The sequence below is a fragment of the Solanum pennellii genome, chromosome 4, assembly GCF_001406875.1.
Source record: "Solanum pennellii chromosome 4, SPENNV200".
NCBI lineage: Eukaryota > Viridiplantae > Streptophyta > Magnoliopsida > Solanales > Solanaceae > Solanum > Solanum pennellii.
The window spans coordinates 3131501-3145217 of NC_028640.1; the positions used below are offsets into that span (position 1 = coordinate 3131501).

A 13717-nucleotide genomic window follows, 5' to 3' on the forward strand; every position below is an offset into this window, starting at 1 on the left:
TTTGTTCATTATCGATTATTAATACTTATCTCAAATAAAAATCATAAATCATTGAAAGATTTACTTTTGCTTATTTTATTAGTAATTAAACTAAAAATTGAATATACCTGAGACTATACCCCTTAAATCTATGAGACTTACGTCCTGTGTTTGGGGCTTACGCCTCACCATGTATTATATAAAAGGTTTCACCTCACACCCTGTCTTTACAATACTTGATACAATTAATTCAAATATTATATTTATTAAAATAATATAATATAATATAATACATTATAAAACGACATGCAACATCAATTTAAACAAAATCTATGACTTGAGCTGAGAAAATAACAAAAATATAACTTTTTTTTCTAGGCAAGAGTCGCTAGAATCGAAGTCAAGGTGAGGTTTGGAATCCACATTGGTCTATCCCTTGATAGGCGTAGAAAGTAATCGTTGCGATTTTAATTACATTTAAAAATAATTTTTGAGTAGTCTTGTTTAAATTTATTTCTTGCGAGCATTTTTAATTGATAAACTTGTAAATGTAGGTATACATACTTAAAAAAGGATTGACGGGGTGTATAAGGAATAATATTGAATATGGTAAATTTTAGTAATAAATAATATAAATATTATTGATGTTTGTATTAGTTATATTTGATACTATTATTTTATACACACCTTAATGCCAAATACATCATATAATATTTGCATTAATTATACATAATGTGACTCAACTATGAAATTCAAGCAAAATTAATAAAATATTCTTAATATAGAAGAAAAATTGATACGATTATTACAATTTATTTTAAAAAAATTAATAAAGCATCTTGAAATAATGATATATTTAAAATAATTGATCGAATCATATCATTAATACCTCTAAATATAATCAAATATAAGATCAAATAATTTTACATTTTATTGAATTATTATCTTTTTATTATATCAAATCATCTCGAGAATTTTGGTAATAATAATAATAATAATATATCAAACATAATTTTATAAATTAAAGACGATAAAATATACGTAAATATTACACCTATCTTGCCTTTTTTTTAACTTCTTTAATGGTTTGTTTGGTATGACATAAATATTTTCAAAAACATAAAGTTTATGAAATACCCCAAAATTCTATCTTAGCACAAAAGATAAGGCAATCCAATTCTCAAGCTATCATCAATGGAGGCTGCTCTCTTCAGCTTACCTTCCTCTTCCTCTCACTCTTACCCATTTTCCGTGAAATCCCACTTCAACAATCCCTTCATAATCCCCCATTCCAGTTCTCACCTTAAACTCAAACCCAGAACTCTAACTATTCGTTCAGCCATTAGCAGAACCAAGAAAGAAGAAACAGTCGAAACAGTGAAGCAACAGCTTGAAGATTGTTATCTCTTAGCTGGAATCAGTTACAAGGGGTTAACAGTTAAGCAATTTCAAGATCTCAGGGCTCAACTCCCAGAAACAACAAAGCTTCTTGTTGCTAAGAACACATTGGTACTTAAAGCAATTGAAGGGACAAAATGGGAAGCATTGAAACCATGTATGAAGGGAATGAATGCTTGGTTATTTGTTCATAGTGAAGAAATTCCAGCTGCTTTGAAACCTTATAGGACTTTTCTAAGGGAGAAGAAATTGGAAGATAATGATTTTACTGGTGGGGTTTTTGAAGGGAAGTTTTATGGGCCTGATGAGTTTAAGGTGCTTGAGAATTTGCCTACAAGAGCTGAGATTTATTCACAGCTTCTTGGGTCTTTGAAAGGACCTGCTTCAGCTGTTGTTGGGACTATTCAAGCTCCAGCAAGGAATTTGGTTATGGTTCTTAAAGCTTATGTAAAGAAATTGGAGGAGGAAGAAGGTGGAAGTCAATAATTTTTGTTGTATTCTTGGATATGGTAAGTTAATGTTATTGTCATTTTGGTTCATTATTTGAAATTCTTCTGAAAGATGGAATTTTGTAAATTTTATGTTTTTGGTAGAATGAATTTATCCTTTGCCAATTGTTCTACATTAGTGTCCTCGTATTTGGCGGATAATTAACTGGATTACTTCATAACTGTTTGAGAGGATTTGTGTTATGTGAAATGTACTATTCTGCTCTTTCCATTATCACTGAACCAAGAAAATAGTCTGTATTCCTGCTTCAGCTCACTATATTTGTCAAATATGAAAAGTGCAGCTCGGTGCACTAAGCTCTCGCTATTTGCTGAGTTTGGGCTTTGGTGGTAGTCTGGAGGACTGTGTAGCTTTATTCATGCAGTTTCTTGCTATTGTTATATGTTGATCGCGCTATATTGTTGATGTTTTGGTTCCTTGCATGTACTCCTCTGCAGTGCTTTCCTACTACTAGTTCTCATGTTTTCCTTACTGTCGTTTTCCCTTTTTGTTAGTACTTTCATTTACTTCACTTGAACTGAGGGTCTTTTGGAAACAACCTTTGTACCTCCACTAGGTAGAGGTAGGGTTTGCGTACACTCTACCCTCCCCAGACTCCACTTTGTGGGATTTCTCTGGGTGTGTTGTTGTTGTTGGGAAATGCCGGACCACGCTGCATCTATTATTAGCAACCTTAGTTTGCATTTCTGCAAAAGGTTGTTTCTGTGCTTAAACCATGACCTCTTGGTGAATTAGGCAGCAACTTTTGCCATTGTACCAAACTCTCCTCTTCCTATGTAGTAAAATAGGGTAGAATATATAAAAAGAAAAGAAGCAGCAGCAGCAATCCTACCTCTTATAGGACGCATCTTCCACTTTGTAACTGAAAGGGCTGAATCCTCTGGCTTTGTCACTCAGTCCTTTATCTCCTCTTTTCCCCTTCCAGCATTCCAAGACTTACTTTAGTTTTGCATGGCTATAATCTGGTGGATGATTTCTCTTTAGAAATTAATCTAGTGCCTTTTGTTTAGGGAAAGGATGGACTAGTTGTTATGGTCGGTGAATAAAATTATTTTAGAACTTTAATGTTGTTCACTGGAATTAGTTAAAGGCCTCTGAAGAGATTTTATTAGGAGGACAAGGTCATTGATCTGGCACTTAAGCCATCTGATTTTAAATGGGTGAACAAGATTGCATTTTGTTCTATTTCAAAGCATGCCTATACTTCTGCTTTGGAAAAGCTACGACCTTTAGAGGCTCCAGGGGATTCTCTAGATGGTTAAGCAAACGTTATAAGCCGAATGGTTTTCAGTAAGTGAAGAAACTTTCAGTTTTATTCTATGTCGGAACATACCTGATCATTGTTGAGAATAAGTTTCTGTTGAAGACTTTGGAGATTTGGATTCTTCTAAATGGTTGCACAGATAGGCGTCGGGTTTATGGTTGCAGACAACAATTTGAAATAAGTATGCCTTTTTGTAGGCTTAGACATAACAAAGTACTAGGTGTGCATGGATATTCTACCATTCTTGATGATACCAAAGATTTACTTCCCCACTACGTAATGGGACTTTTTGCTCTATGAGATGCACAGTCCTACTGATGGTTCACATCTAAATTAGGGCAAGATTATTCCGTCAAAATGTGAGGACAAGGGATTTATCACAAGTTATTAGTATTACTTATTGCTTTTGAACATTCTGATGCTAATATGAGAAATCAGCATGAGCAAAGGTCTAGTCTGAAATGCTGGTGAAGAGATCTTACCCTTTGCAATATGCTGCTTGTTGTTTTAACCAATAGCCGAAAAACCAAGAAAATGTTGATGACCATCCGTTCATCCAGCCTTTACTATACGAACTCTCCTTTCACTGCTCTTCTGCAACAAAAGAAATTTCATGTCTCAGGGTATATCTTTGATGTTGAGATTCTCCTCCATAGCAACCATCAGTTCTCCACCTGAAAATGACCGCACTTCCTTTCCCAGATATTCTCTTTTTTTAAGAATAGTTCCGCCTCCTGTTTCTACCTTGCGAGGTTACTCTGTTGGTTCTTGTTTGACTTGCCATTCATGCACTAAACTCTGTTTCAACTCTCGATTGAAGTTTCATCTCAACATTTATTTGTGCTGTGAATATAATTTTGACGACTTCTCTAGAGTTCAGATGCCTAAGTTTTAGTAAGCTTTCAGCATGTTGCACAAATTCTGTTGTGTCTCATTGATAGAGTCCCACATTGGTTCGGGGAATGGAGTGGTGGTCTGCTTATATGGACTTGAGTAATCCTCCCCACGTGAGCCTATCTAACTTATCTTAGATGCACGGCGAACTCTTTTCACAATGCTTCACTTATGAAGCTCTGTAGGTATTTCAGTTTCATTAATGTGTATCATGACTTGCTTTACTTGAGTCGAGAGATGATAGCCTATCAGAAACAACATTTCTGCCTTCGGTAGGGTTAAGGTTTGCACACACACCACCTTTCTCAGACCCTACTCGTGGGATTACACTGGATATGTTTTATTGTTGTCGTAATGTGTATCATAAAAAATTGATCAGTATTGAACTGGAGGCTGGAATGGAGAATTCTGTTACTGCCTTTTTAAGTTTTTTCTCATTATGAAGACATTGTACTCTGTTCCTACCTGATTTGTGCTATCATTGCTTACTACGACTAAGGGCTCGTTTGGACATGATTTCTTATTTGACGTTGAAATTTTGTTTAGATATGTAATTATTGAAAACTATCAAAGTTTCTCAACGCTCGTACAATTTTACCAAATAAGCAAAATCATAATTCATAAACAAGGTATTGGTGCATTCTCAGGCTTGCAGTTGAATGTTATTATAAATTTTTGAATGCATACAATTATACAAAGATTTACTAGTCAACAACAGAAGTTATTAATTATTTTTTAATATAATATTCTTTCATATAGTACAAATAATCTATTTTCGTTGAATATAATTTGTTTTTCTTTGCAAAATCAGTTTCCAACTCTTCTTGCCTTGCTCCATCTTGGAATGGCTTGGACTGCATTGTTGTGGTATTCATTACAAATTATTATTATTTCATAATCTAACAAAATTAAATTATTTTACATTATAGAACCAACAAAATGGATCAAAAACAATAAATCTTAATCTAGAAATGATAAATATCTGATACCACATAATTTTTTTTTATCGTAATTAGGACACCGATTTTATAATACGTGTGAAATTTAGATATTAAAAGACTATAACAAATAAAAAGTAGGGAAAAGGCTCAATATGTCATCGAACTTTCAGAAAAGGCTCATTTATGTCATCAGTTAAAAGTTTGGCTCATTTATGCTATTACCGTTAAAGAAAAGGCTCATTCATGCCATTATTTTTTAACGGTGGTTTTGCAAAACCATTTTTGACATGTGACCAATTATAATTCGGCCACATCATCAATTTTTTTAATAAAAAAATTTTGAAAAAGAAAATTGAATTAATTTTTTTGATTTTTTTATTAAATAAATTGATGACGTTGCCGAATTATAATTGACCACTTCATCAATTTTTTTAATAAAAAAATCATAATTCTGAATAAAAATTGAATTTTTTTAAAAATATTTTTATTAAAAAATTGACGACGTGGCCAATTATAATTCGGTCACGTGTCAAAAATGATTTTACAAAAGCACCATAAAATAATGGCATGAATAAGCTTTTTCTTTTACGGTAATGACATAAATGAATCAAACTTTTAACTGATGGCATAAATTAGCCTTTTCTGAAAGTTCAATCACATATTTAAGATTTTTCCCAAAAAAGTAAAAGCTAAATGTCCAGTAATTTTACAAATAAGTTTTATCAAACAATTTGTAATATATATATAAAAAAATTATGATTTCTATTCGAGAAAGGTACTAATCACCAACGATGAAAAAAAAAGCATTAATAACTATTTGAAAGATATCATTATACAAATAATAAAAATATGATTTAAAGCAAAAGCGTCCAGAGCATATGTTATTACGGCAAGTGCTTGTATTACAAGCTTGAAGCTTAAAATCAAGCTTTAAATTCTAGGACTTACGCTCTATGAATCTACCCTACACGAGACTCGACCGAAAAAACATTTTAAAAATAGAAACACCTATAATAATTCAGAAAATAAACTAGCAAAAAACACTATTATTTAAATATATTTTTTACCAATTATATACAACAAAACCAAATACTCTCTCAGATACAAACAGGGCAAAAACGAACTTGTCTTCTCCGAGAAGAGAAGAGAAAAAGCCAAAATACAGCAGAGAAGCAAAGAGCAAGCATTTCTACTTCTATCAAACTGTACGAAGCCTCTCAAAGCAGCAGCATCAGCAGCAGAAGAAGAAGAATCTGAAGAAATGGACGATTACACTAGAGAAATGATGGACCTCAAAACCCTCGTTACACGAACCCTAGAGAAGAAAGGCGTTCTCGCTAAGATCCGAGTAATTAACCCCTTTTCTCCTCTACATTTTCATTTCTTAAATGTATTTGCTTATAATTTATTTTTTTTGGGACGTAGAATGATCTTAGGATCCGATCTGGTTGTTACATATCAATGTTTTGTGATATTTCTAGTTTTTAAGTGTTTGTTAATTGCGGTGTCTGAGCCAGCTTATGAGCTGCTTGAATCATTTCAAGTATCAAGTAACTCTGCCAAATTATAAGATATAATAATCCAGGATAAAATGCAGGATTATTTTATACTATGTTTAGTTGGAGGTATTAGGTAATCCTTGGATTGTTTATTCCACTGTTTATACCTTAGTGATAATATAAGTTATCTCATATACATGGTGGAATAACTTATAACGGCATAATTAATCTCGAGATAACTTGTTTCCAACCAAACGACTCATAAGTGTCTTAGTTTGATTGGCACGAAGTTTATGAAGCAAGAGAGAATTTTGAATTTTGTGGTTTTAACTTAGAAAGATGTATGTAGTACTTTTAAATCTTGTGTTCTTAAACGTGCTATGGAAGATGTTGGAATTGGAACACTTACTCTTTTCGAGACAAACCAAAAAGGAAGAAAGGCACATAAATTGAGACGGAGGGACAGAGGGAGTACTATTTTGCCGCCTTTGGAATTTGAACTTGAGACCTCATGGTTCTCAATGTGCAACTCTATATTATTTCAACGATAGTATGGATTGTAGAATCCATGAAAAGGATGTATTTGGAACTGTATTTTTATTTTATAAATAGCAACAACCAAGCACTAAGACAATGCTCGTGATTAAATGATCAGGGATACCCCTATGCAAAAACAAAAAGAAAGGAACCCTTCTGTACACAAAGCCTATTCCTGTAGTGAACTGATCTAGTCTAGCATGTTGTTTTCATCCTTTAGCTACATAACTGTAGTAAAAACTAAAAACTGATGATCTCTAATTGTTGTGTCACGTTTTCTTCCTTTGAATTGGGTCATTCTTTTCTTGTTGTAGATTGTATTCAGTATAAGATATTTTACAAATTTTACATATTTTATCGTGTGATGATTTGTAGGCTGAACTTAGAGCAAGCGTTTTCGAGGCAATTGAAGATGAGGATAGGGTAATTGAGAAGGATGAAACCTTGCCCCCTGCGCTATTGGGTAGCTGCAATGATCAGGCAAAACAACTCCATAATTCACCTTCAGGTCATTTTCTATTTTTGTCCTTTTTGTTGGTCTTTTGCTTAAATCATTGCTAATTTTTGTGTTAAAGACGGAAGGAGACATACTTATCTTCTCTAGAACATTTTTATCAACTTTGGTAATATATATCAGAAAGCTGAGTTGTTTTCATATAGTGCAGCAGACCGTCTATTAAAAGTACAATCCGTTGTCTGGATTGACATTTGGTCGAACAACCTCTGGCAGCTCTTCGGACCTAGAAATTCTATCTTTTTAGGATCTCATTCTGTGAATCTCACTCCTGATATATCTAAGTCTAACTTGCAGATGGCTACACCTTTTGCTTTCCCAACAAATATGTTACTTTCCTGTTTCAGGTTCCTTTGGTTTGTATTTTGTGATGAAATTGATATCCAAAACAATTTAGATTCTCCAATATCAAATTTAATGTTTCCAAGACACTAAAAAGTCTTGGAGAAAAATACTAGAGAGTCTACATTTTTGCTTCCATGTCTGAACGGTAAAAAATCTTTGATTTATCTCGGGTAAACATACTGAAATGCAAATGTCTGGGAGCATGATAATAATACGTTTAGTACTTGACAATATATCTTTTCTCCTTAACTACTCAGCCCTAAATTAACTACTAAAGCCCTACATAGTCTAATATTTCAACTTTCAGTATTTCATGTCAGAGAACTAGTGAAATGTGTTCATTCCATCTTTTAGTGTTTCTTTCCCTTTTTTTGATTGCTTTTAAACACTATTTAAATCATGCTTAATATATATTCCCAAAACCTCCTTTTCATTCACATTCTTAAGCCAAACTCATAACTATTCTTGATTTACTCACTATTTGGCCCTCATTATATTGTCAATGCTCCAAATACCTAGCTGGGCGTGCGAGGGTTGTGTGGAGTATTTCACATTGGTTGGGGGAATGGATTCTTATTATATGGTCTTGGCAACTCCATAAAGAATGTCTTATCTCAATATACAAAAAGCAATATCATTTACGAAAAAATACTAAATTTTGAGGGCTATACCCCTTGAAGTAAAACTTCTCTGGTTACTTGAGAATTTTTCCAAAGGGACCTAGACATGTACCTCTTCTTGCAGTCCGTACATCTTGTGATCAATGCATCAACATAGTTGTGTTTTAGGTCTAAGAAGTGTTTAAATTTAATGCATCCTTGATCCTCGAATAGTGCATCACTTTGCTTATTCTTTTTAACAGTTTGGTTGTTCTGTGTGCAGGAAGGTTACTAACTGCACTTGTATGTGAATATTTGGATTGGGCTCAATTAAACCACACACTTAAGGTGTATTTGCCAGAGTGTAACTTGGTAATCATGTACTGTGCTCTCCGGTGTGAGATTATAATGCTTTTCACAAAGTCTTGTCAATATTTAGTTCTAATTACAAAGAACCCATTGTGTGACTGTGCAGCCAAAGGAGTCGTGGAAATCTGAGCTAAAAGAATTTAGCAGCAAGAATGGATATGATCTTAACAGGAATGGTGACAGTGCTCCGTTACTTTTGGATGTTCTTGAAGGATTCTTGAAATACGAGGTTTGACACGTATAAACATTAGTTATTGATTGACATGTGTAAAGAAGTGTATCAATATGTAAAAATTGATATAAAAACTTAGTTGGTAGTAACTAATTGTTGTTCTGCTTTTTGGATCTGCAATGTTCTGGCTGTGTTGTTGCTGTTATTCCAGATGGTTGGAGGTGTTAATTTGTGTAAATGTTTTTATTATAGTATTTGCAAATAACAGCTGCTGCCTTCCTGTACTATGTGGGTGGGTCAGTATGCAAAGTGTGTCCAGTAGAAATAATAGTAAGTATTGTTTCTAATTTTATTTTATTTTTTTCAGAACTTCTCTCAAGCAAAGGGTGCTGGATCTCTGTCCAACACTGAAGCTAGGAATGTTAGGAAGCCTTCTTCATCTTCAGTTGCCGGGGGCTTACCACCGTTGGGAAGGTTAACATATTTAATATTATCACTTATTTTACTTTTTCATTTGGATTTAAAATTGACTTGGAACCATTTTACCGCACAGGCCAGGTCCTGCTGCCCAGTCATCTGGTAAGTAATCTAGCTGATCCTCCTCCCCCCGTGCCCTGGCAGTTAATTCCCTTCGAATGAATTTCTGAAATTGTTGAGTTTCTAGACAGAAGGGCAGGTTCATCTGTATCCGGATATAGGAAAGATGAATACAACTGGAGATATGAAAATGAAGAGCTTTCGCAAGATGTAATGCTTGCCTCATCTGCCTTAGAAAACCTTCAATTGGACAGAAAAGCTCGGAACCTTGCCACTTCATGGCGGTCAGTGTTTAAACTCTCAAAGGACTTAAAGTACAGATTTGATTATAATGTTATTATCTATTGGCTTGCAATGAGTCCTCAGTTTTTGTGGATTATAGTGCCAAAAAAATCATGTCTTTTAAGTGCTCCTCTCCAAAAGACATTACCATGCTTGTAAAGTCCTCCCCTTTTATTTGATAGAGTAGATGTTTGTTACATCTACATGTCAAGGTAAGGGTAAAGAATCCGTACACTCTTACATCTCATATAGAAGTTTGTTACATGAGTATCATGGGAAGTTCAAGTATATCATCGTGATAAGTGATTGCCAAGAACTGATGATAAGCTGCGGAAGTTCTTGAAAAACATGCATAGAGTAGTTTTTAGTTTTTCCTTTTGTTGATGTCTCCGTTGTTTGTCATCCTTTAAATTACTGTCCAGCAAATTGGGTGGTTTCTCAACTTGTGCTGAAATTTGCAGGCATAGAGGTGATGGCATTTCTGAGGATGATGGCAGGATGGAATAAGATGAGATTATATCATCTCCAAATCACTAATTATATGGGAATTGATGATATCCTTCAACGTAGAAATGCATGTTCTAATGTACGCTATGTATGATTTAATATACAATATTGCTTGTAGTAATTCGTGTGTGCTTCTCATTTTCCTTTCTTCTTTTTGTTCTCTCCCCTTATCTCGATGTCCCTTGTGTGGCTAAGCAAGCGTGTTTCTAATGCAATTTTCGTCATGTTAATGGTTCTTGTGCTGGCATATGAGCATTTAAAATTAAGAGTTAAATGCTCAAAAATATAGCTAAATTATCATCTTTTTGCTACTTTTGTATCTCAACTATTATTCATTGTTCTTTCTTTGTATCCATCGAAACCCTCAATCACTTTGTATTTTAACCTATCTCAATCCATAGCTAGCGCATGTAGATTATCTCAACATTGAGGTGTGTTTTAATATAAAGAGAAGATAATCATCTCGAAAAATTAAAGAAGAAAGAGGGGTAAGCTTCACAATTTACCAAAAAAAAAAAGTTTGAAGCGTCCATATCCAACGATAACATTAGCTAACCCTAACTATGACACGAGGTCTATGTAGTTCTCTTTTGACTCTTTTCTTTCCTACAAGTTGTAGGCTACAACTGAAAACTATCAAGAGGCCAAACTTTGAAGGTTACAACCTTTGAAGTTCTTTTACATGATCTTATTATATTTTTATAATTATGTGTTGAGATTTAAGATAATTTTTTTTGTTTTTACATATGAGTATGTTTCGCATTGTAAATAGTTCGTACGGATGAACATGTGGAAGAGCTAAATCTCCCTAAGGTTGTGGAAACACGTTCGTTCGAACCCTTCATCGAAAAATTATACTAACAGAGAATTGGTATAGTATAAGCATTAACGGGGTGGGGGATGAGGGGACTAGTAATTTCTTTCATACTTGTCATCAAGTGCTTGTGTACAACTTGGGCACACCCAGCAAGATATACAATTGAAGGTAATTGAGAATGATTTTACAAATACAGTAAACCGAAATGCTCTTTTTTCCTTTACACCATGCGACTGATTATAGTCTTACTTTAAGGAATAAGCAACTGAATACAAAAATTATCACCTCTATATAGATATAGTGACCAGTATTGAGAGCATTCTACATTTGGTGGTCATTATTTGAATCTGCATCTTTAGGCCTCTTGTATTTTCTTCTCAGACTGATGGTCATTTATTTCCTTCTGCTCCTCATTCACTGTTTTGGTGTCATTAACCTCCTCGGTCGGCTTCCCCTGTTTCACTCAATTATTTTTATACCAGATATTAGAACCAGCTGTAGTTTGGTTTTTAAGGAACAAAGAAACCAGATGGCTTATATATTTTTCAATGCATATTACTACCTGTTGTCTCATTTGGTTTGTATCTTGTTATTTATTGCCATATTATTATTGCAATTATGATTCGTTGAAACTTTTCTTTTGAGTTGAGGGTCTATCGGAAACAACTTATTTACCTCACTAAGGTAGGGTTAAGGTCTATGTACATGCTCACTTGTGGGATTACATTGGGTATGTTGTTGTAAAGAAGCCATACTACTACAACTTCGACCACCAATGAGATGTCTGGTTTTATGTAACTTTTCTGTAAGATAATCTGCGGTTATACTATCAAGTGCTAATTCTTTAAAAGGGATAATTGCATCCCAACTCCTTTTGTGCTTTGGAATTAAGTATGTGTTGCATGGATATATTGCACAAAAGAGTAGGAAAATATAGGACAATTTCATTAGTATTTAGTTATATATCTATCATAAATCGTGAAGGCTGGAGTCTGGCCGTCTTACAAGTGCACATGTGATGTCTAATAACTGCTAGAGAGGTGATGACCCAATCAACTAGATTTCATCCCTGAATTGGAGAAACTTAAGGACATACCTTGTTGCTGTCACGCCAGCCAAGTCCAAACGGTCTTGAGAGCAAACTGATTTTTTTAGCAGGTATCTCTAGTGATGATTCTTGGTTGCCCCCTACAGGAGATGAAACTTGCTGCGTAGATCTATAAAAGAACATATTCTTCCATGTTAGACAAAATACAAGCTATGCATTAATGAAGGTAGTATGTTTTTCTTATTACTACATACATACGCATGTATTGTCCTTTGGCAACCGATGAAGCAGTTGCAGTAAATAACACCACGATCACCAGCACATGGTTTTAATAACGCGACAAAATTAAAACATGTAAGTATGCGTATATACCTTGGAGAGGGAAGCACTTTATCTTGTCCAGATTGGTACTGCAAGGTAGCCTCCAACATCGATTCTGCCATAACCACCCTCTTTTCCATCTCAGCAAGGGAAGCGATGGCTTCTTCATACTTTTCCTGCAGGTTGTTGCAAAGACAAGCAGGATGTTCAATATATCAGCCAACAAATGTCATATTTCCAATTTAAATTCCACCATCATGCATGAAATCATGAACTAGATAGGTTTGAGAAGAAAAACACAAAGAATCCGGCTGAGTAAGAATTCCCAGATTAAGAACTAGAAATCCAAATGTTTCGCCACGAAATTTGATCAAGAAGAAACCTGTAGCAATTGAGAGGTATGTCTTTGAGCTGCTGCCTCTTGTTCAGCAAATATACGAGCATCTTCTGTTACCCTCTGTTCTTGCTCCACCCTCATCAAAACCTACAAAAAATATATAAACCCAGAATTTAAGATAGAGAGATTAGGAGATAATGTTACAATGCATCATCAAACAAGTGACAATAATTGTCACCTGAAGCATGGCATTCTCTTGTTCTTGCTTAGCAACAAGGGCCTCTCGAAGCTCAGCAACCTGTCTTTCTAATTGCTCAACCTGAGTCCAAAAGAAAATGTCAATGGTCAGATATAATTGTGATCAATTCAATTTTTTCAAGGAAAAGGAAGACGATATATGCCAAAAAGAAATAAGCATATTACGGAGCAGAATATGTAGAGAAAGACTAAAAAGGAAATAAAAGTAAAAGCTCTAAATCCAAATGCACAGCTGGTAATGGTAATGCAGTCTATTGTGCTAACCATCTAGAAATTCCTCAAGTCTTCAATCCATACTGAAAAGATTGTATGGAAGCACATAGTCACACTCACAGTAAGCCGATTGGATTCATGGCACATTGTGTTATTTATTGATGAATGTGGTTCAGGTGTATATTCAGGAATTAAAGTTGTATTTATTGTCAGGAATCAAGTTCAATCTGGTATATCAATGTAAGCAGGAGCGAACTATAAATGTTAGACCAGCTCTATAAACAGGAAAGGCACATAAAAGCAAGCTTGTAGGAATAGACTGGAAGCTGGGTTATTATTTTTCCTTTGGTGTGTGTGGGGGGTGGGGGTGGGGGTG

The 13717-nt window shown here is 34.4% G+C and overlaps 3 protein-coding genes across 4 annotated transcripts in view; 2 read left to right on the forward strand and 1 right to left on the reverse strand.

The window, feature by feature from the left end:
• Positions 1-1090: 1090 nt before the first annotated feature.
• LOC107018170 (50S ribosomal protein L10, chloroplastic) lies at positions 1091-2100 on the forward strand. The gene has a single exon (XM_015218574.2). It carries the CDS (start codon positions 1174-1176, stop codon positions 1861-1863), a length of 690 nt encoding a protein of 229 aa, XP_015074060.1. The 5' UTR covers positions 1091-1173; the 3' UTR covers positions 1864-2100.
• A 3955-nt stretch (positions 2101-6055) lies between these two features.
• LOC107015909 (protein TONNEAU 1a-like) lies at positions 6056-10658 on the forward strand. Of its 2 annotated transcripts, none has more exons than XR_001456392.2 (8): positions 6056-6334; positions 7398-7530; positions 8764-8852; positions 8956-9078; positions 9389-9495; positions 9575-9600; positions 9690-9842; positions 10302-10658. XR_001456392.2 is itself a non-coding variant. In XM_015216345.2 (8 exons), exons 1-8 carry the CDS (start codon positions 6248-6250, stop codon positions 10345-10347), a joined length of 768 nt encoding a protein of 255 aa, XP_015071831.1. In that variant the 5' UTR covers positions 6056-6247; the 3' UTR covers positions 10348-10582. The 2 variants fall into 2 exon arrangements, 1 of the variants encoding a protein (XP_015071831.1); XM_015216345.2 differs by having other exon boundaries at positions 9686-9842; positions 10302-10582.
• Positions 10659-11281: 623 nt separating this feature from the next.
• Positions 11282-13717, reverse strand: part of LOC107017887 (TBC1 domain family member 8B-like) — a 9922-nt gene continuing 7486 nt past the window's right edge. The window contains exons 14-18 of the mRNA XM_015218167.2: positions 13109-13189; positions 12916-13017; positions 12585-12709; positions 12261-12381; positions 11282-11618 (exon numbers count right to left, since the gene is read on the reverse strand). Of these exons, the coding sequence (XP_015073653.1) occupies positions 11520-11618; positions 12261-12381; positions 12585-12709; positions 12916-13017; positions 13109-13189 (528 nt within the window). The 3' untranslated portion in view covers positions 11282-11519. The remainder of the gene's footprint in view (positions 11619-12260; positions 12382-12584; positions 12710-12915; positions 13018-13108; positions 13190-13717) is intronic.

What these genes read in the sequence shown, in the direction of transcription:
- LOC107018170 (XM_015218574.2), top strand. Translation starts at nt 1,174, where the DNA reads ATGGAGGCTGCTCTCTTCAGCTTACCTTCCTCTTCCTCTCACTCTTAC.
- LOC107015909 (XM_015216345.2), top strand. Translation starts at nt 6,248, where the DNA reads ATGGACGATTACACTAGAGAAATGATGGACCTCAAAACCCTCGTTACA. An exon ending in GCGTTCTCGCTAAGATCCGA is followed by an intron (nt 6,335 to 7,397) that starts GTAATTAACCCC and finishes GATGATTTGTAG; the next exon opens with GCTGAACTTAGAGCAAGCGT. An exon ending in TCCTGCTGCCCAGTCATCTG is followed by an intron (nt 9,601 to 9,685) that starts GTAAGTAATCTA and finishes TTGAGTTTCTAG; the next exon opens with ACAGAAGGGCAGGTTCATCT.